General features: G+C 40.4%; 1 protein-coding gene across 1 annotated transcript in view; it reads right to left on the bottom strand.

Moving 5' to 3' along the window:
- Positions 1-8,745: 8,745 nt before the first annotated feature.
- Positions 8,746-23,752, bottom strand: part of LOC120516336 (thyroid adenoma-associated protein homolog) — a 156,288-nt gene continuing 141,281 nt past the window's right edge. Inside the window, 6 exon segments of the mRNA XM_039737938.1 lie at positions 8,746-9,276; positions 9,719-9,876; positions 20,113-20,244; positions 20,392-20,548; positions 20,787-20,859; positions 21,967-22,091. Of these exon segments, the coding sequence (XP_039593872.1) occupies positions 8,929-9,276; positions 9,719-9,876; positions 20,113-20,244; positions 20,392-20,548; positions 20,787-20,859; positions 21,967-22,091 (993 nt within the window). The 3' untranslated portion in view covers positions 8,746-8,928.

The following is a 23,752-nucleotide window of genomic DNA, read 5'->3' as shown; positions in this document are numbered from 1 at the left end:
AATAAATAAACCACAGGATACAATTGGCAGTTCTGAGACTTGCGCGTGCGTAGTAAACGAAGTCTACTAAACTTGTGAAACTTTAGCTAACACTGACCACAAAAACGTGACCACCTGCTTGTTTTTTCGAGGTGGTTAATTTCTGATCATCCATCTTTTGCAAACAAATCTAAAAAAAACAAACAAGTTATCGCCCCAAATTGTCACTCAGCATAAAGAGGACCGTGAACAAAAGTTTTACAGATCAGTTCAATTACATTTTATATAGCGCCTTTCACAGTAGGTTGGCTCAGAGTGCTGCAGTCCAAAGTAAAGCGACATAGATTATAATGAATACCTTACACAGGCATGCAAGCTTAAAACAAACCAAAAAAAAAAAAATCGTTTTATTTTATTTGCGTTTATGAACACAATAAAACAATATAAACAGAATGTTTCCATCGCGTTACATTGAAGTATAAAATTGAAAAGAAATACAATTACAAAGTGACAAAGTACTCAATTTATTCATATATAAAATATTGTTCTCAGTCAATTTAACATATGCAGACTTGTGTTTAGTCAATCTAATGTTTTTAAACATATATCTAAAGAAAACTATAATGCATATGCATTGGCTTAACATACAGTATCTCACAAAAGTGAGTAGACACCTCCCATTTTTGTAAATATTTTATTATAACTTTTCATGGGACAACACTGAAGATATAACACTTTGATCCAATGTAAAGTAGTCAGCGTACAGCTTGTATAACAGTGTAAATTTGCTGTCCCCTCAAAATAACTCAACACACAGCCATTAATGTCTAAACCACTGGCAACAAAAGTGAGTACACCTCTAAGTGAAAAATGTCCAAATTGTGCCCAAAGTGTCAATATTTTGTGTGGTCACCATTATTTTCCAGCACTGCCTTAACTCTATTGGGCATGGAGTTCACACAAGCTTCACAGGTTGCCACTGGAACCCTCTTCCACTCCTCCATGTCAACATCACAGAGCTGGTGGATGTTAGAGACCTTGTGCTCCTCCACCTTCCCCACAGATGCTCAATAGGGTTTCGGTGTGGAGACATGCTTGGCCAGTCCAGCACCTTTACCCTCAGGTTCATTAGCAAGGCAGTGGTTGTCTTTGAGGTGTGTTTGGGGTCTTTATCATGTTGGCATACTGCCCTGTGGCTCAGGGAGGGTTTCATGCTGTGCTTCAGTATGTCACAGTACATATTGGCATTCATGGTTCCCTCAATGAACTGTAGCTTCCCAGTGCCGGCAGCACTCGTGCAGCCCCAAACCATGAAAGTCCCACCACCATGCTTGACTGTAGTCAGGACACACTTGTCTTTGTACTCCTTACCTGGTTGCTGCCTCACACGTTTGACACCATCTGAACCAAATAAGTTTATCTTGGTCTCATCAGACCACAGGACATGGTTCCAGTAATCAATGTCCTTATTCTGCTTGTCTTCAGCAAACTGTTTGCGGGCTTTCTTGTGCATCATCTTTAGAAGAGGCTTCCTTCTGGGACGGCAGCCATGCAGACCAATCTGATGCAGTGTGCGGTGGGCGCATGGTCTGAGCACTGACAGGCTGACCTCTGCAGCAATGCTGGCAGCACTCATACGTCTATTTTCAAAAGGCAACCTCTGGTTACGACGCTGAGCACGTGCACTCAACTTCTTTGGTCGACCATAGCGAGGCCTGTTCTGATTGGAACCTGTCCTGTTAAACCGCTTTAAGGTCTTGGCCACCGTGCTGCAGCTCAGTTTCAGGGTGTTGGCAATCTTCTTATAGCCGAGGCCATCTTTCTGTAGAGCTACAATTCTTTTTTTCTGATCCTCAGAGAGTTCTTTGCCATGTTGAACTTCCAGTGACCAGTATGAGAGAGTGCGAGAGCGATAACACCAAATTTAACACATCTGCTCCCCAATCACACCTGAGACCTTGTAACACACTAACAAGTCACATGACACCGGGGAGGTTAAAATGGCTAATTGGGCACAATTTGGACATTTTTCACTTGAGGGTGTACTCACTTTTGTTGCCAGTGGTTTAGACATTAATGGCTGTGTGTTGAGTTATTTTGAGGGGACAGCAAATTTACACTGCTGCTATATAAGCTGTACGCTGACTACTTTACATTGGATCACAGTGTCACATCTTCAGTGTTGTCCCATGAAAAGATATCATAAAATATATTCACAAATCTGTGAGGGGTGTACTCACTTTTGTGAGATACTGTATAACTTGTCCAGTTTTTTCATCTGGCGACCGGTCACTTGCAGAGTTTCCTGGTGTGTCCCTCCCAATCATCCAGCAGAAGCCTGCCACCCTACTGGCATCCTGATGTCCTTGAAAACCTGATGGAGCCTTTCACTCTGCTCTTAAATTACACATGCAAATTCAAAAAGTGAACTTTGGCACTCCTGTTGCAGCCCAGTTCCTTCAACAAATACATTTTTCACCATTTTTTAAATCTGCTTCTTTTGGCTATTCCTGTTAGAGGTCACAACAGCGGATCATCTTCTTCCATATCTTTCAATCCTCCTCAACTTGTTCTGTCACACCCATCACCTGCATGTCCTCTGTCACCACATCCATAAACCTTCTCTTAGGCCTTCCTCTTCTCTTTAATATCCTTCTCCCAATATCTACAGCATTTCTCCACTGCACATGTCCAAATCAACACAATCTCGCCTCTCTGACTTTGTCTCCCAACCGTCCAACCTGCGCTTACCCTCTAATGTCCTTGTTTCTAATCCTATCCATCCTCGTCACACCCAATGCAAACCTGAGCATCTTCAACTCTGCCACCTCCAACTCTGTCTCCTGTTTTCTGGTCAGAGCCACCGTCTCCAACCCATAATACATAGCTGGTCTCACTACTGTCCTGTAGACCTTCCCTTTCACTCTTGCTGATAACCGTCTGTCACAAATCACTCCTGACACTCTTCTCCACCCATTCCATCCTGTCTGCTCTCTCTTCTTCACCTCTCTTTCACAATCCCCATTACTCTGTACTGTTGATCCCAAGTATTTAAACTCATCCACCTTCACCAACTCTACTCCCTCATCCTCACCATTCCACTGACTCCCTCTCATTCACACACATGTATTCTCTGTTGTTCCTACTGACATTCATTCCTCTCCTCTCATATCTCCACCTCTCCAGGGTTTCCTCAACCTGCTCCCTACTATCGCTACATATCACAATGTCATCAGCAAACATCACAGTCCACTGGGACTCCTGCCTAATCTCATCTGTCAACCTGTCCATCACCATTGCTCAGAGCTGATCCCTGATGTAAACCCACCTCCACACTGAATGCATCTGTCACTCCTACTGCAGACCTCACCACGGTCACACTTCCCTCGTACATATCCTGTACAACTCTTACGTACTTCTCTGCCACTCCCGACTTCCTCATACAATACCACAGCTCCTCTCGAGGCACCCTATCATGTGCATTCTCCAGGTCCACAAAGACACAATGCACTTCTTCTGGCCTTCTCTAAACTTCTCCATCAACACCCTCAGAGTAAACATTGTGTTCTGGATTGATCTGCGATGTGCTGGATTGACCGTGTCTCTCTAGCGGTAGTGTGGACAGTGGATGTGTGGCAAAGATTTGTTCTACAAGCTGGCATGTAAAGTTTGCATGAGATACAGTTTTGCCACCTTTTTGTTTGTATAACGTGAATGAACTTCAAATGTACTGTTCCAGCAGATAACGAAATATCTTTTTGTAGTATTTCTTTTTTCGCCGCCACATAACGAGATAGAAAGTCAATTCTTGATCCACATGATTTACGCCGCCCATCGTGCTATTGTAGTCGACCACAGCACAAGGCTTCATAACCTGCTTGTTGCCTTTTGCCTGCACAGTGACTGTAGCTGCATTATGTACAGTGTTAAGACGACAAACATCTCTCTCGTATTTCCATTTCAGCGCAAGCACTTCACCCTTTTGCCAATCTACTAGCGCGCCTCACTGTAATTTAGCTCAATCCAAGTCTTCAGGTATGTCTCAACGGTTAGGACACACTGTTTCATATACGTCAGTCTTTCTTTGCAGCAAGATGTCAAACAGCTCAGGCAAAGTATAAAAATTGTCAATGGTTACACAGTGACCTGGATCCAGCAGAGCATCTATCAAAGTGGGCACCAATGGCATAGCAATGCCATACTGATTGTATTTAAGATCAAACATTGTCCCTTTCCCTGTGTACAGAACCAAATTTCAAATGTATCCCGTTTTAGATTCACAAAGCTCATAAAACTTTCAAATCTGCCCAATCTTGCTCATTTTGACTCGATGTACTGTATCTGTGAGAGTCTGCCCTTATAAGCCATGAGATTTTCATCGATGCTGACATTGCAGTCTGGAATGTAAACGCTCCGAAATTTTACTACAAACTCCTGGTATATCTCTCAACCTTTCTTCATTTTGTGTGCTGGATGGATATTCTCATTCTCATTAAAGTGTTCATTGTTGGTAAAGTGCAGATACAGTGGGTACGGAAAATATTCAGACCCCCTTCAATTTTTCATTCTTTGTTGTATTGCAGCCATTTGCTAAAATCATTTAAATAAATTTTTTCCTCATTAATGTACACACAGCACCCCATATTGACAGACAAAAAAAAAGAATTTTTGAAATGGTTGCAGATTTATTAAAAAAGAAAAACTGAAATATCACGGGGTCCTAAGTATTCAGACCCTTTGCTGTGACACTCATATATTTAACTCAGGTGCTTCTGATCATCCTTGAGACCACCTTCATTTGAGTCCAGCTGTGTTTGATTATACTGATTGGACTTGATTAGGAAAGCCACACACCTGTCTATATAAGACCTTACAGCTCACAATGCATGTCAGAGCAAATGAGAACCATGAGGTCAAAGGAACTGCCTGAAGAACTCAGAGATAGAATTGTGGCAAGGCACAGATCTGGCCAAGGTTACAAAACAATTTCTGCTGCACTTAAGGTTCCCAAGAGCACTGTGGCCTCCATAAGCCTTAAATGGAAGACGTTTGGGACGACCAGAACCCTTCCTAAAGCTGGCCGTCCAGCCAAGCTGAGCTACTGGGGGAGAAGAGCCTTGGTGAGAGAGGTAAAGAAGAACCCAAAGATCACTTTGGCTGAGCTCCAGAGATGCAGTCAGGAGATGGGAGAAAGTTGTAGAAAGCCAACCATCACTGCAGCCTTCTACCAGTCAGGGCTTTATGGCAGAGTGGCCTGTCGGAAGCCTCTCCTCAATGCAAGACACATGACAGCCCGCATGGAGTTTGCTAAAAGACACCTGAAGGATTTGGAGATGGTGAGAAATAAGATTCTCTGGTCTGATGAGACCAAGATAGAACTTTTTGGCCTTAATTCTAAGTGGTATGTGTGGAGACAACCAGGCACTGCTCATCACTTGTCCAATACAGTCCCCACAGTGAAGCATGGCGGTGGCAGCATCATGCTGTGGGGTGTTTTTCAGCTGCAGGGACAGGACGACTGGTTGCAATCGAGGGAAAGATGAATGCGGCCAAGTACAGGAATATCCTGGACAAAAACCTTCTCCAGAGTGCTAAGGACCTCAGACTGGGCCGAAGGTTTACCTTCCAACAAGACAATGACCCTATGCACACAGCTAAAATAACAAAGGAGTGGCTTCACAACAACTCTGTGACTGTTCTTGAATGGCCTAGCCATAGCCCTGACTTAAACCCAATTGAGCATCTCTGGAGAGACCTAAAAATGGCTGTCCACCAACGTTTACCATCCAACCTGACAGAACTGGAGAGGATCTGCAAGGAGGAATGGCAGAGGATCCCCAAATCCAGGTGTGAAAAACTTGTTGCATCTTTCCCAAGAAGACTCATGGCTGTATTAGCTCAAAAGGGTGCTTCTACTAAATACTGAGCAAAGGGTCTGAATACTTAGGACCCCGTGATATTTCAGTTTTTCTTTTTTAATAAATCTGCAACAATTTCAAAAATTCTTTTTTTTTGTCTGTCAATATGGGGTGCTGTGTGTACATAAATAAATAATTGAAATGATTTTAGCAAATGGCTGCAATATAACAGAGCGAAAAATTGAAGGGGGTCTGAATACTTTCTATACCCACTATATTTCATAATTAGTGAAAACCTACACTCAGACATCACTTCTGGAAAGAACGGCAGCACTGACAGCACTTTTACAGCCCCGAGTGATTCTCGGCTTTAACGAAAGATGCATCTGTACAGTTGCTTGAGTGACACTCGGGACTAATGCTATTTGCACGGTTTTCGCAGCTTGAGTAACGCTCAGCTCTAACGCTAAGGGGGCTACAGCACAACTCCACATTGTGGAGAGTAACCGGTTTATAAAATGGGAGTATCGGATATTATGCTTTGTAATGTCTCAAAGTGCTCGGGATGCTAATATGTATACTACATATTTCTTTATTCTGTCCATCCTTAACGGCAAATATGTTCTGAAATATTTCAAGTATTTGCAGACCATCCAGCGGAAAGGAAGTTGTACTTAATAACCATGGCATCAGAGAGTGGTGACATGTTGTGTGTTGATTAGCTAATTCAAGGGAGAATTTCAGTGTTCTTGTGCATGCGACAAAAATGACTTTACAAACCTACAATTTCAACATGCAACAGTATGGCAAAACTCTTTAATGTCATACCACTCACTATACAACTAGTTTCCCTTCTGTTTTATTGCAAACACTGTAGAGTTTAACTTAAAAGACTGTGAACATGTCTGCCTGCCAGCCAAAAATAAATAAATCAGCTCATGGCAGACACACACCAAACAACAGACCTGAACTGCCTCCCAGTAGCCAAGAGGTTCAGCAGAGAATTTACCTTGTGTGCTCTGGATATGTAAATACCAACACAACGTCTTTGCTTCACCTGTGGCACAAGCTATCAGTCTACAGCTGTTTGTAGCAAATGGGTATGAATGGCCTGAAAGTCTCCTGACTTTGGCTCACATGATTAGTATCTAGGGCAAGTCATCTGAGCCTGGCTTTTCAGTAACTAAAGTCTGCTGCAGAGGGGACTCTATGAAGAGATGCCGGTTCTACTTGACAGTCTGAGGAATACTGCATAAGGTTATTAGCACTGACAAGGTTGTCTATTCTGTTAAAGACATGGCGTCACTGCAGATGAAAGATACCTGTTATATACCCGAGGTCTAGAGTGAAGGTCAGCTGTTTGCAAATACATTTTTCACACGGGCCACTGAGACATCTCAACAAGCCCTCTGTTTAGAAGGACATGTCTGCGTGTATTTTTATTACTGGGTAAATCTGACAGTGTACTCTGATGGACCTCCAACGGTTTGGTTTTGCATTAAATCCTAATCAAAGCAGAAAATGTAATCATCTTCTTGATCACATAGGGCTTTCACAAAGCTGAGTAAATATTGTCTCTCACAGGCATGTCTGTGGATATCTGACATCACAGAGATGGCTAAAACCATGCCCAGCAAAAACTTGTGGGAAAGGCCTGTGTCAGACATGTGTGTACTAATATTTATTTCAAATTGAACAACAATTCCAAATATCAAGACCTCAATGAGTGGGAGGTTCTCATGGAACAAAGATGTTTTCTACATCCAATACCTTTAATATTATCCTTGGCTCTTTCACCTCTTGTTCACACTTTAACCACAAAAATCACATTAGCCCTGAATTCCCAACAGGAGTCCAAGCAGCTTCAGCTCCATTTTTATGAGAATCCAGATCTCCATATAGAAATTAAAAATGTTAAAACTGACACTATAACTAGAGCCATTTAAATCCACCAATTAAAATAACAGGTGGCTCTCAACATGTATCTTAAACCCCCCATCACCATATAGAAGAGCAACATGAAATCAGTCAGTCAATCCCAGCCAGCACGGGGTGCAAGGCAGGAACAAATCCCGGGAAGGGCGCCAGCCCACCGCAGGACACACACACACACACACACGGGACAATTTAGGATCGCCAATACACCTAACCTGCATGTCTTTGGACTGTGGGAGGAAACCCACGCAGACACGGGGAGAACATGCAAACTCCACGCAGGGAGGTCCCGGGAAGCAAACACCAGGTCCTCCTTACTGCGAGGCAGAGTTTAAGTTAACCTGCTCCTGGTGAACAGCCATTGCACTGTTTTTGTCAACCTGGGATTAATCTTAGATTTCACAAACACATAGTGCACATTTGTCAAATAGCCAAATACTAACCAATACTAACTGGTTGGCTGTTTCAGGTTAAGACCAGGGACTGCTCCTTCAAATATCACAACTATTTTCATGAGGAAAAAATTGTGTAAAGGCCCCAAAGCGTTGCTATGCATGTATTGAAGAGCCCAGGAGAGTTGCTGGTACAGACTGAGCAGGAGTTTGCCTTTCTTATTAATCATTAATCAATGTAAACAATGTAAGAGGTTGGCTAAACTGGCATGGAAATTACTAGCAACAGTGTCACTAGTATCACATTTGCTGCCCTTGGTCATCCTGAAAGTGCCGCGGCTCAAGTCAGTTTTGGTAGCCACAGAGGGATTTGTCAGATTGTCTCACATGACTACGTATCCCGTACCTCCACATCTCCTGTCTATTTCATTTGAGATTTGCTATTACAGACCTTTGTCCAGCAGTAGGTTCACAAATGCACATTGCAGTATGCCAGCTCGTCCCCTATACTGACCTTTTGAGTAGCCCTAGAATAGCAGCACTGATCAACAATGTAAGATTAAAAAGGACTGACGACAACGTAAAAAAAACAAAAAATCTTTATTAGAGAAACGAGGAGGAGGGTAGAAGAGTTCACCCCAATGTGACACCTGCACTCTTAAACATACCTGTATTTAAAGGGCCTGTTGCAGTTCTGTTTGTCACTCATTAACTTGTGGAAATATGAGACACAGGAAGAATGGGAGGCAACAAGGTCACTATAGTCAACTGAGAGAGGGGGGGGGTGTGGGAGAGTCCTCAACAACTGAGCACTGCAGCAAGTTCAAGATCGTCAGGGCGCTAGCTATCCTCTCTTCTTCAATATGAACCTGATTAAAATCATAAGTCTTGGAAAACTTTGGAAAGGGTGGCATTTGCTTAAGGAGCTGCTTAACACTCCTTTCTCGGCTTGATGCGAGTTTTAATAACTGAGACACTTCCTCCTCATCAAACAAAACAGGCTGAGCAGAGGCAAGAAGCTTAGACAAATGCTTGAACAGCATTCGAATATAAACCAGTTTCTCTGCCCACATATTCACCTCTCCTTTTTCAAACAAGTATTCCTCATCAACCTAAAAGAAAAAAAAAAAAAAAAAAACTATTAAACAATAGTAAAAGTCTTGCTTCTCAAAGAGCAAATCAGGCTGTGTCACCGAGTCATGTCAACTTTTTTCCCCCAAGTTCAGCCACTGACACCCAGTATGACACTTAGTCATCTTACCACCCATTTTTTTTTTTTTTACAACTGGTTCTCACGAAATACCACCTTCCAGTTCTGAAAAAGAGTTTGCCTTGGAATTAGATAACTTGAGGGATCAGATGTTTTTGCCTACACCCACGTTTCCAAATCAGTATCTCCTTCTTTCCTTAGCTAGCCGTTCAGCTGCATATCTCCTCTTATTTTATATCTACTCACTGTCCTTAACTCACCTTTCCTCTTCTTTCAGTCACTTTATGTTCATAGTTACAGGAAGTCATTAAAAAACTTTTTCTATTGCAGAAAATCTTATTTACCAAACTGCAGTCTTCCTCTGTGTTTTCCTTTGGATATGCATCTCCCAGCAGCCACTCTGTCAAAACGATTATACCAGAAGAGGTTTGGTCCCAAAGCTTGAACTGCTGACACAGCAGGCTTAGGCCCTTGTCTAATGCCACAACTGGATGGACAATATCTGCAAAGATAAAAAGTTAATGACAGTGCAAGGTGGTGTCAAATGCAGGACATGTTGCAACCTCTGGAGGGCAGCCCACGGCTGTGCCCACACATTTTTAGATTACAATATGTGCAGCACTTCTCGGTTCTGGCCTTGAATTGTGCTTCAGTGAAGGTTTTATTTACTCTTATTCAGTGATGCAGAACAGAACAAATCCCTTAAACCTGGCATAACAGATACAGAGAACAGACCAAGACGAGAACTAGACGCACATATGAATGACTAATGAGATACCAGCTGTTAAGACAACAGGGCTTAAGTGTCTCATATTAGGAAACAACCAGCACAAATGCAGCTTTCTGAGACTGAAACATGGCTACTCGCGTACTAAACTGATGTCTGCTTTCTTGAAAAGCACCTTCAAGGACAAACCAAATTTATTAACAGTAATATGAGCTAACAGACTGATGGCAAACGTGAGACTGAAAGCCAGCTGAAATGATAACCACACAACTTTCAGATCTGACAGAAGATACAGTGCAACAGTATTCAACTTCTAAACAGCTTTATGTTAGTCGAGGACATGCAACACATAGACTGTAATGGAGTGTGCCTCTCTTCCTCGGCTGGGTGAATTAATTAAACCCTCAAGTGCTTGATACATTTTCGGAGCAGTGCTAAGTCTTCCAATAAAATTAAAACATAATTCTACCATAATTAAACACTCACATAAAAATGATAAATTTAACCATGAAAAGTAAAATTACAAAGCAACACAGATTTTTCAAAACAGATTCAGATAAATAAGCATCATGTAAGCTGAATAAACACTTTCTCTAATAATTATGAACCCTTTGTTATTCTCTTTCCTTTGGTTGTTAACCAGCTCTGATCTTTGCCTCAAATATAAACTATCATTACCGTATATACTTGCGGATAAGTCGGGACTTGATTTTACCATATAATTTCCGGTATTTCATAATGTCGGTCGTATAAGTCGAATGTGGGAAAACTCACGCTATTGGTCCAAGAGATTATGATATGCTAACACCCACCTGAGAGAGTAACCACGGAGAACGCCGCCTTTTTATCTATGTGGGTGCGGCAATACGCTGCATCAGTGGGTGCTCCTAACCTCTCTCTCTCTCGTGCCTATGTGACCACACAGTAATACCCAAACTATTACGAAGCAACGTTTGCACTGTTTTGTATTTTTGTATCTCACACACCTTTATCTTAAGAGCATTCCTTATCTACGACGGAGTGTTCGATCAGAAGAGAATATGAAGCTGGTTCTAAATTTAACATATTTGAAGTAGCAAAAGAAATTGGTAACTGTGCTGCTGCAAAACAATTCGATGTGTCTGAGATGAGGTGAGATTGGAGGAGGCAAAAAAATGTAAAATTAATAAATAAATAAAAAATGTAAGTGTCGCATTTTTGAACGGCCGTATGAGTCGGGGTCTTATTTTATGATTGATTTTTCAGGTTTCAAGACCCAACTTATACGCGAGTATATACGGTAAATCTAATAGGAAGTAAAGAGGGATCAGCACTAGCATTTTGAAGGTATACTCTACATTTTTATGTTACTTATTCTATGTTGTTTGTAGTGATAGCGGAGGACAATATTTCAAATAAATTGGAAAAAACAAAGTTTCTCATACAAAGGGGCTTCAGTGGGGGGCGCATGCTGAAGAACAGAAAAACCTTCAATTATACATATTGCACAATCCACATGTCAGATATCCACTTGTGTGCTCACAACACAATTTTTGTATGACTAGTCATAATGTACAGAACACAGACAAATCACTTCTCACTCATACATGCAGGCCTCAGTGGAGACACCCTTCAGTTGTGTTTATTAACTATCAGCTTTCACCCTATTTTTTATGACTGTGGACACATTCTGACAGCCAGCAACATTAAGATCACATTTCTGTGGGAAACACGAGAATGACATTAGAACTTCTACATGGATTGAAACTTGAAGAACAAAAGGGTTTAAAAATGCAGAATAATTTTATCAAATTTAGGAAAAAGTACCTTGTTTTATTAAGATAACTAGCAAAATACCCGCGCTTCGCAGTGGAGAAGTACTGTGCTAAAGAAGTTATGAAAAAGAAAAGGAAACATTTTAAAAATAACGCAACATGATTGTCAATGTAATTGTTTTGGGAGTGTTATGAGTGTTGCTGTCATCAAGGATTTGATTATCATTATTTCTTTCAATCAGGTTCGTATTTGGAGGATGTGTTGTGTTCATTTTACATTCCGTGTTTGTCAACCGTTGTAAAGATAACAGGTTTCATTCATCGAAGTGTTCACTACCCAAATCGGTACTCGTGAATCTAAGATGTTTAACAGGCATTCCCGGTATTAAGTTGTGGATTTGCCTGCGAATATTTAGCGGCACCGTGTCTATGAACGTAATTTACACTTAAGCTTTACACCTTGCTTTCCTATTGATATGTCTACAAAGGCTTCTTCAGTTTCAGACGGTTGTTCCTTTCTTACTGCATCAATAAACAGCTCGTCTTCCTCTTTATCTGAGACATCACACACTGCATGCACGGGTTTACCTTTCCCAGTCCTGCAAACTTTAGTGAAGTGGTTCAATTTACCACATTTTTTACACTGTCTTCCTTTAGCTGGACATTGACTTTTTCCACCGTGTGCTTTGTTTCCGCAGTACCTGCACTTATGAATATGCTTGTATGCGTTACACGTTTCATATTCTTTTGCTGCCTTCTCAATTGCATAATGCGTTTTTCGTTCAGCGCTCTTTGAAGCTCTTGCTTTTTGTGTGCATACTGCGTTCACAGTCAGTTTACGTGAGCCGCTCGGAGTACATGCATCGAAGGTTCTAAGCTGTGGTTGTGCTCTCTCGTGCGATCTTGCGATGTCCACAGCTTTATTTAATGTTAGCTCAGACCCGGCACTTAAAAGTTTCTCTCGCACTTTCGCTGAGTTGGTGCCAAACACTATTCTATCCCTGACTATCTCATCTTCGTTTGCATAAGCACAGTCCTTCACCAGCAATTTTAACTCCGTTACAAAGTGATCAAAAGTCTCGTTTATACCTTGCACCTTCTCACTAAACATGTATCTCGTGAAAATCGTATTCGTCTTAGGCATGACAAATGCCTCATAGTAGCAGTGTGTCTGCTGTTGACGGACGGCCTTATATGGGCAGGCACTCAATTATGTGGGAGGGGTGGGTAAGGGGGACGCAATATAGGAAGGCAGCCAACTATGTGGGAGGTGTGCTGATGGGTGACGCAACTCCGCCTCACACGGCGACCGAGCTGCAGGCTATGGCCGTATATATATATGCGTAAGTAGGATTCAGTTATGACCGTTACGCGTAGAATTTCGAAATGAAACCTGCTTAACTTTTGTAAGTAACCTGTAAGGAATGAGCCTGCCAAATTTCAGCTTTCTACCTACACGGGAAGTTGGAGAATTAGCGATGAGTCAGTGAGTCAGTCAGTCAGTGAGGGCTTTGCCTTTTATTAGTATAGACTAGCAAAATACCCGCGCTTCGCAGCGGAGAAGTAGTGTGTTAAAGAAGTAATGAAAAAGAAAAGGAAACATTTTAATAATAACGTAACATGATTGACATTGTTAATTGATACATTGATTGATGATTGATACACACACATATATACAGTATATATACATATATATATATATATATATATATATATATATGTACACAAAACCATGCTTTTATCAAGGCTTCCGTCGGGTAGTCTTTTGAAATGAAATTTTCCTCCATTCAGTTCCAGCAACGCGCTTTCTTCTGACTCTTACATTTTTGTAGCTCTGATGTGTGCATCAATGTAATCGGTGTACCAGGAAATCATGCATTGACAGAAGTTCCCCTTTGCTTGGAATTCAAAGTGTGATTAAATGCATTATTTTTAAACACGTTATGGAGCACATGCATCGAAGCTTCTCAGCTGTGCTTGTGCCAAGAAAAGGAAACATTTTAAAAATAATGCAACACGATTGTCAATGTAACCATTTGTAAGTAGTGCCTGGAGGATTCAGAGTGTGGAAAAACTCTAGAGACAGTGTGTGTATTAACTTGTGGATTTTTCTGTGAGTATTTGGTGGCAGCATCACAAAGTTGCTTCCGCAAGACTGCGTTAGCTGCGGAGGTCAGCTCAGAGCGAAATGAGGTGAATGGGAGGGGAGATGATGACGTGACTCCCCCACCCGCCTTAACTGTCAATCAACCCACAAACACAGTCTCTTGGAATTTGCATAAGCACAGCCCTTCACCAGCAATTTTAACTTAGTTACAAAGTGATCAAAACTCTCGTTTATATCCTGCGTCCTCTCATTAAACTTTTATCCCGCATTAGCTGTGGGCATGACAAACGCCAGCAGCAGCCTGTCTATGAACTTAATTTAAACTTTAGGTTTACACCGTGCTTTGTTTCTGCAGTAGCTGCACTCATGAATATACTTGTATGTGTCAGTCGCTCACTTCTTATTGTTTCGCTGCCTTCTCAATTGTATAATGCATGTTTTCTTCAGCGCTTTTTGGAGCTCTTCCTTGTTTTCTACGTACTGCGTTGACAGTCAGTTCACGTGATTATGTGGGAGGCGTGATGATGCCACACGAAACTCCGCCCCCCACGGCCATCGAGCTCAACTCCATTACAGTATATGGAGAAAAATAGGTTCCAGTTATGACCATTACGTGTAGAATTTCGAAATGAAACCTGCCCAACTTTTGTAAGGAAGCTGTAAGGAATGAGCCTGCCAAATTTCAGCCTTCTACATACACGGGAAGTTGGAGAATTAGTGATGAGTGCGTGAGTGAGTCAGGGAGTGAGTCAGGGAGTGAGTCAGTGAGGGCTTTGCCTTTTATTAGTATAGATTAATACATACCCTTCACGGACGAGTAAGGTAAGGCCAAGAATTAATCTACAAAAACACACCAGTATTAACTGTACAACATCTTTCTATGATTGTCCTCATCTCCTCTCCTCTGTGCTCATTTGTTCTTTCTTAAACTGTTTTCATGCCATCTTGGCTCAAGGCTGTTTACTGTGGCAGTCATTAAAACCCTTTCTCTAATCTGTTGTCCAATGTAGAAGACTCCACTCCACTTCTTTATCAACACATTGAAATCCAACATTGTTTAAATGCTTAAAGGTGGCCGGAAAAAAAATGTACAATGAATTAACAAGTTAACCCACAGTTTAATATTATGTGGTATTATTATTATTAGTGTTTACTTGTGTTTGAGTATTCAGTTTCTTACCTCCTATCTGTTGTGTTTCTATTGTTGGTGACCGAAGTGGCCCGACCCTTGCATGGAACACACAGCCACATACATGGTAAATATGTGGTAAATTTAATGTAATGGTAAACGAGGAGATAAAATACATCTTCAAAATGGTACAGATGAAAAACAGGTTCCACTGATAAGGAAACCACAAAAATGCGTCACAAAAAACCTATTTCTCTGTGGTAAGTGGCAATTAAATAGTAACAATATGGCAAGTAAATTGCAGACATGACTTAATTTATGTTAAATACAGTTGGCAAAACACAGAATAATGTATGACCAAGGCACAAGCATGGCTTACAGCAAAAAAGTTTTGGGACCACACATTTATTCCAGTGTTCCCTGAAACAGAGAGGTATGATTTTAAACCTTTAAAGTTTATTAAATGAAACAGAGTTGCCTTTACATTCTCTTTTTTTTTTCTTATCACAAGAGTGGTTACATTTTCACTGTAGTCTGAACTATTCCTATAACTGTCACCATTTTAAGAAGACTGTGTACAATATCACATGTTGTTGGAGTTATACTATTCTCACTAGTTTGTGCGGGACCTGCAATTCAGAAATCTCACTGTACTATGTACACGACAGTAAACGTGAATCCGTTATATAAAGTAAAACATTCAAGTGAGGGTTCAGTTACTTTTAGAGTACAAGATAGCAGGAGATGCTGTTCACAGCTAAGCAAAGTCTATGCTGCAGCAGCCCTGACCACAGTTTTCGTTTACCAGAGCCTGTGTTTACTTTTTGCCTGTAAAGGAACGCATTGCTTAATTTAACTTCTTGTTCATCTTCGCCTGCATTTGAGAGTTTGGCAAGGTTTTGTTTTCTCAAAAACATTAGTAAATATTAGTATTTCTCATGCAAACAAAGGAATGTATTTTATTTAGTGAAGGCGAGTCAGTTCTTACTATTGGAGTACATGTGATTGCTTTATTTTTAACAAAACAAGTTTTACATGAAGGCAACTACTTTATGAAGTGCAGTGGTAGTTGCTCCTTGCACCATTCCGTATACAGTATATCACATTGCTTTGTGAAGGTATACAGATTGCAATTTAAATAAATGACGATGTGAAGACTAATTTGCAACTTTTTTCTTTTGCAAGAGCAGCAAAAAAACAAAATTGAGTTGCCTGTCAGAAAATGAAAAGGCAGGAAGCGAATCTTAGATAAGAAATGCAGAGTAACCTAGCTATAAATGTATAGAGTTTAGAAACAAGATATTAGGTAAGCATAGCTTAAGCATGGGTTCACATTTGATAAATGAAATCAGCCCTTAATGAAAAGTTGGTCTGCAAATGAAATTGGTAGCCACTGAAAAATCCCTGAAAGTTGTTTTCAGTTTTGTAGGCAGTGACCGTGTTCACTGTTACCAGTTTTAGGTTAACTACTTCTCTTGAATTTTGAAAAGACTTAAAGAGGCCTAATTTAGAATAGTCAGGTGCCAACAACAAAAGATATGTGAGATTCTACTGACATGAAACATTTAAACCTTTTTTAATTGTTCAAGTTTTCATCTTAAAACTGATGTGAAGAGAATTCTAAAAACATTTTTTTCTAACTTCAGATACAAATATATTGTTCTACTAAAATCCACCTTAAGAGAAGTAAGACTGTTACTGTCACAAACTGTAAACTGTATTTAAAAGAAATGAAAATTTGAAATAGTGATGAGTTTTTTTTTTTAACAAAAGATGATTAGTAGATTTATTGCTATAAAAATGTAAAACCACTGCAACACCCATTCTCGACCAATGTGTCTAAAATGGTTGCTTTTACTTATCTCACCATTAATTTATAGTACCACTGTTGCATAGAAATAATACTGCATTCAATATCTTCTTCTTTTGGCTGCTCCCGTTAGGGGTCGCCACAGCGGATCATCTGCTTCCATATCTTCTTGTCTTTATCATCTTGTTCTGTCACATCCGCCACCTGCATGTCCTCTCTCACCACATCCTTCTCTTAGGCCTTCCTCTTTTCCTCTTGCTCCATCCCTAGTACCTTTCTCTTAATATACCCAGCATCTCTCCTCTGCACATGACGAAACTAATGCAATCTCGTCTCTCTGACTTTGTCTCCCAACCGTCTAACCTGAGCTGACCCTCTAATGTACTCATTCTTAATCCTTTCCCATCCTCGTCACATCCAATGGAAATCTTAACATCTGCAACTCTGCCACCACCAGGTCTGTCTCCTGCTTTCTGGTCAGTGCCACCGTCTGCAACCCATATAACATAGATGGTCTTACTATCGTCCTGTGGACCTTCCCTTTCACTCTTGCTGATATCTGTCTGTTACAAATCACTCCTGTCACTCTTTTCCACCCTGCCTGCACTCACTTCCACAATCCCCGTTATTCTGTACTGTTGATCCCAAATATTTAAACTCATCCACCTTCGCCAACTCTACTCCTTCCATCCTCACCATTCCTCTGACCTCCCTCTCATTTACATAAATGTATTCTGTCTTGGTCCTACTGACATTCATTCCTCTCCTCTATACAGCTTATCTCCACCTCTCCAGGGTCTCCTCAACCTGCTCCCAGCTCTCATTACAGATCAAAATGTCTTCCGCAAACATCATAGTCCATGGGTACTTCTTTCTAATCTCCTCTGTCAACCTGTACATCAACACTGTAAATAAGAAAGGGCTCAGAGCCGATCCCTGATGTAATCCCACCTCCACCTTAAACACATCCGTCCCTCCTACTGCAGTCCTCACCACTGTCACACTTCACTTGTAGATATCCTGATCCACTCTTACATACTTCTCTGCCACCCCCGACTTCCTCATCCAATATCACAGCTCCTCTCGAGGCACCCTGTCATATGCCTTAAAGTAAGTAGCAATGTTTCCTTGCATTGGTATCTCATTAAAGGTTAGTTCCTACCACTGCCCAATTCTATTGGCATTGACTGCACCCCTGCTATGATTGTAAACTAGAAAATGAATAGCTGAAGTGTAAGCAATGGGTCTGCCACTCAACAAATTTTTCTTTATGACCACAACACATTTTCAATATTCTTACAGTTTTTGTGTGGTAGGTTACCTGACCTGTTCAGGTCACACATTTAGCTGGGAGCCTTTGCAATCCTGTAATTTCAACACACAAACGAATGACAGTAATATTGATAAAGTCTATCTATGTAATGTCCCTGGACTTGGATTAAAGAAAGAATCTTACTGTACAACCAGATGTCTTTGTATGACATTCCAAAAACATTAAGAAAGGGTATTACAAAATGCCTGAGTGTTCATCATTCCACAGTAGGACAAATTGTCTATAAATGGTGGAGATTAAGTACTGGTGCTACTCTCCCTGGGAATGGGTATCCTGCAAAGATCACGGTATGAGTGCAGCACGTCAAAGTCTCTGTTAATGCGTTCACTATAACAAAAACAATAAACAAAGACTGCGTTCATGGAAGAACATCACACGGGAAACCACGTCTCTCCAAAAGAAACACTGCTGCATCTCTAAATTTGGCAAACGACCATCTGTATGTTTTACATTGCTTCTGAGGCAATGCTCTGTTGTCTACTCTTTGGTACAAACATGCAATTCTATGTTTAGAGGAAAAGAGAAATGCACAATAACAACAAAACCTCATTCCAACAATGAAGAATGGTGGACAGGGCATCATGGTCTGGGGCTCCTTTGCTGTCTCAAGGTCTGGACAGCTTGTTGTTGCAAACAGAACAGTGAATTCAAGAAAGTTGACAGGATGAATATCAAGGCAGCAGGTAGTTACCTAGCGCTTAATAAAAGTTGGATGATGCAAGATAATGGTCATTTCTTCTGTTTAAGCCATTCTTTGTTTTGGTCCAAGTCAAATCCCACAGCTCAATGCAACTGAGGTAATGTGGCATGGTGGTCTAAATAGAGTTGTTCAAGCAATGAATCCCAGAAATATCAATTATCTGGGAGAAGGTCTAACATTCTTTCAGACCAGAGGTACATGATTACAGTAAAATTCTTAATTGATGATTATTATTTATTGAAGAAAGTGAAAGAAGCTCTCAAAAACATCAACAGAAACCAAAGGAAAGTGATACATATAACAAATAATGCATGCGTAGTTAAAACTGGACACATATACTTGCTTTCCTCATTACTACAAGAATCCAAGACCCTGAATTAGATTAAGAGAATTTGAAAAATGTATGAAACATTACATTAACATTGACAGAGCAAGATGCAGAAGACCGGAAGACATGGAAAAAGATGGTCCACTGTGGTAACCCCTAACAGGAGCAGCTGAAAGAAGAAGATGTGACATTATATTAACATACATTAAAAGAAATGAAGGCAAAGAAGGATGTTGAGAAAGGAGCAAGAGCAGTATACATGATACTAAAACTCAGTTTTGGAGACTAGCAAAACATGGTGGCAAGGGAAAACTGCAACCACAGCATTTGAGAAGAATTATAGACAGAGTATTGTGTAGGTGGCAAGTCATTTGTATGTAGAGAGGGTGTTAAAAAAAAACAAAAAAAAAATAGATAAACATCATAAAAACCACAAAGAAAAGAGGCAAGCAGGTGAAGTAGTTTTTTTTTTAAATTAACTCATCCTGTATAAATATACGGTAATGATCACACTAAGAGTTCAACGTGATATAAGAGAACCTTAAAGTAAAGTACTTTATGAAGAGCGAGCTCAAAAATAAATCGACAACAAAGTAGTAGGCTTACAAAGTGGATAGGAAGATACACGACAGAATGACGGCTACTTGTTTAAATGTAGCTTTGTGCCACATTGTATCAGCATAACCAAGATATGGGCCTACAAAGAAGTCAGATGCAGCGCAGAGCGTCTTTCTGTCTGTGAAAATTACAATAAGTGCTGCAGTTCCTCACAACGCTAAGGTTAGATGATTTTAAAGAAGTTCCTTTCATTTGTACTAGGCTCCAAGTCCCAAAGCTCAGGATGCCTTACCTGTCAGTATTTCAACAGTCAACTCTGACGTCACTTCTCCTATAAAGTCAGCAGCACATTCCCTTACATCTTGATCTTCATCCTGAAGAAGTGTGAAGAGAATCCTCCACAGTGTTAAAGTCTCCTGAAGACCTGAAGGGCAGAGATAATTAAATATTTCAATTTGGACTATCACTGCTAATATGACTCAAAAAAGAATCACAGCTCCAGCAGAAACAGTTTATGTAGACACATCACTTCTGAGCGGTTTACTATACTATGAAAGATATGCACTCTTACCCAGAGTTAGCCTGACATTGGACAATATGGATGCTGTGGCTCTAACCAAAATATCTGCAGCTGTCATCTTGACATCACACGACTGTGCCTCTTCACAGCACTGTGCCATGAGTGTCACCCATCTTTGTACATCAGGTAGCATGGAATCACTTAGGTCCTGAAAGTGTTGAACAGTAAAATCCAGGGAGCACTATTAGAAATGGAGGGTGCAAAACATAAAATCCAGGCACAAACCATCAGGATTTACTGGGAATCCACTAAGTGTGTGAAGCAACAAATAGGACTGAAGGCAAAAAATGTACAGTAATGAATCAGAGCTGATTAGTGCCCTACAGTTTGCATATTAAAAGGTAGGATTTATGGCCAAACCAAGAAGGTTTTGTAAAGACTTTTACCTTGCAATCACACTGTACAAGATAGAGAATAAGCTTGGAGGTGAAAAAGAGAGCATCACAGAAGAGCTCCTCACTAAAACACAAACAAACAAACAAATGAAATTAATATTCCTGGAAAAATATGTTGCTTTCTTCACTTAAATATTTGAAGGTTACAACCCCTAGTTACACTCAGTCCATTATAGGTTTAAAGGTTCATTACGTAGTATAGGTAGTCATCGACTTCCGACCTATTGACCTATGACTGCACATCATGCAATCAACAGTTTTCGCCATGCCAGCTCCATATTCTAGACTCGTTCATCTTGATCTCAGTTTATTACCTGCAGCAGTTTTGACTATTTGATCTATAATTACAGTAAAAAAGGCAATTTATCTCGACACAGAAATGAAGGTGATCAAGCAGAATGAGGGAAGAAAAAGTGAATGCGATTGCATGCGACTTTAAGTTATCCCATTGTAACCGGTGTTCCCCACACACACACTATACTGCTGCGCTTCGACTTTGAATCTGGTTAACCTCCAAAGCTTCTGTGAACCGCCATGAAGGGGTAATGAAACCACAATCAGCTCCTTTATCTGTTAATGTTTATTATTAACAGGCTGTAGAGAAAAGCCAAGCAAAATGACACCTTTTATTGGCTAACTAAAAAGATTACAATATGCAAGCTTTCGAGGCAACTCAGGCCCCTTCTTCAGGCAAGAAGAAGGGGCCTGAGTTGCCTCGAAAGCTTGCATATTGTAATCTTTTTAATTAGCCAATAAAAGGTGTCATTTTGCTTGGCTTTTCTCTACATTCATAATGGCTAACACGGTACAACAACCTAGTACTACTTATTAACAGGCTGAAATGTTAATACAGCAAACACCCATGTGCTCAAACTCTGCTGGTACGATTCCTGCTCTCACAGTTAACACAATGAACACTGAGAGAGGCACACGCTGATGACGCAACATAACATAGATAAAAGAAAGGATCTGTGAAGCTGTTATAGGTTTGGCGCCCATGTGCGCAAAAGTAATAATGAAACAAAATAATAAAATAAAAACAAAAAAATGGTAGAAAATCTACACAGTGTGGTAAGAATGATAATAAAAAAAGATATAAAACAAACAATAGGACTTCCATCATTGACAGTCAGAACTGAACGTGGTCGTAAATCGACGACTACCTGTATACCTGTGTACAGAGCATTCTGTCAATGAAACGGCCCACTTCAGGAGATCGCCAAAGCTCATTGTTCCCGACTCTGTGGTCCATGGCAGGAGAGAATCCATGTTCAAACAGGAGAGGATCCTGAGCACCTAGAAACATATTGATACTTGGTGGATATCAACATTCAGTAGGCTCATAGCTTAGTCTCTTTCAGAGTAGCATTTCAACTCAAAGCCTCCAGGTTCTATTTATAAAACAGAAAATGTTACACAGGCTACAGGAGACATACAGCGATTCTATGATTATTTCTTTTTCATCTTCGCTTTTGTTGATGGTCACTAAAAAATACAATTTTACAAGAAACTGTATTCTTCTGAATTTATACAGGTAATTAGGAACTATGGAATTCTGGGTATAAATGTAATTTCACCCTGTAGCTATGCTCCAATTAGATTCACTATAGATTTGAATGTAATGCTTTTATCTGTAATCTTGCATCGTTACAAAGTTTTTGAGGGTTTAGATGAAAAGTAATACACACTGAATCACAGTTTTCTATAACTTATTACATACAGCATTGACATTTACAGGCTGCAAATTTATGTGTCCCATGTAACGGTCTGAATGTTTTAAGCATTGTACAGAAAAGAACAGGTGAAAATACATATCATGAACTATGCACAACCTCCACCCCATCAATGTCCCTTTAGTGGGCTGTGCAAGTATTTAAACTAACCAGGGCATGCAACTGCTACTGGCTTGTGTTGTACCTAGGGCTTGAAGTGGGCCAGTACACCAAACTGGCACTTCCCTGTTTGTGCTTTGTGAACCAGAGTATAGCGGCACACTGCAATCTGACCTCCAGGGAACACCCCATTTCTCTACAATATTGCATGTATCTACTAAGGGGGATGAACAATACCCATCCTAGATGTTTTAAGAAAATGTACAGAAGTGTGCACGACAATCCAAAGGTGAGAAAGCTGCCTTAAATTTGTATGCATCTTTTATGCCATTGTGAGCAGGAACAAGAGGCCGACAGAACAGGGAATATTGTGTGTACCCAAGGATGTCACTTCATCCCCTACTTCTCTCTCTTCATTTTTGTTCTGGTGAAGCAACACCAATGCTCACAGCTACAAAGTATGTCACACACTTGAGCTTTACAGCGCTTGTTAACCACATATCTTTGAGCTTTGATGTACTTTGCTTCTTCAACTTTGATTCTACTAGCAGCCTTCATTTGCATAAAATGGCAAGAAACATTTCTCTGTGCACTCAGCTAAAAAAAAACGGACACAGTGCATTAGTATAGGCTACCTGCTACAACATTATTATTGACAAATAAACAAACGTGACGGCTAATTTTTTTTCCTAGATTTTGGGATATTTTGTTTTTCCATTGTGGGAGTTTTTGTTTATCTGTAAATACTGAGATGTCTCGTCTCCGCAGATACCTATTGCCCCAGATGTACAATCCTGCCAAATATCTGCTTTTTAACTGAAAGGGAAATAGGGTTTTTGTGTCAAATTTGCATTTTATATATGGTACAGAGATTGTCTTATTTCGGTTACATGTTCAAACCTCTGTATCTTACAATAACTAAGTATAATGCAAAACCATTATAGCAGATTGACCGTATTTTTATAAGACACAATAAAATGTAGAACAGATACGCTGCCCAAGTAGGCTCATTTGCTGTACAGAAATGTTTCCATTTTTGCATTTATTTTGAGCTGTCCTTTTTTAGCACCGAGTACTCATTTATCAGAGATTTCTGTACATTTCTAAGGCTGATGTCTATTATAT

This window comes from Polypterus senegalus, chromosome 16, assembly GCF_016835505.1.
Source record: "Polypterus senegalus isolate Bchr_013 chromosome 16, ASM1683550v1, whole genome shotgun sequence".
Classification (NCBI taxonomy): Eukaryota; Metazoa; Chordata; class Cladistia; order Polypteriformes; family Polypteridae; genus Polypterus; species Polypterus senegalus.
The sequence above is the reverse complement of the archived record's forward strand: the minus strand, read 5'-3'. Positions and strand labels throughout refer to the sequence as shown.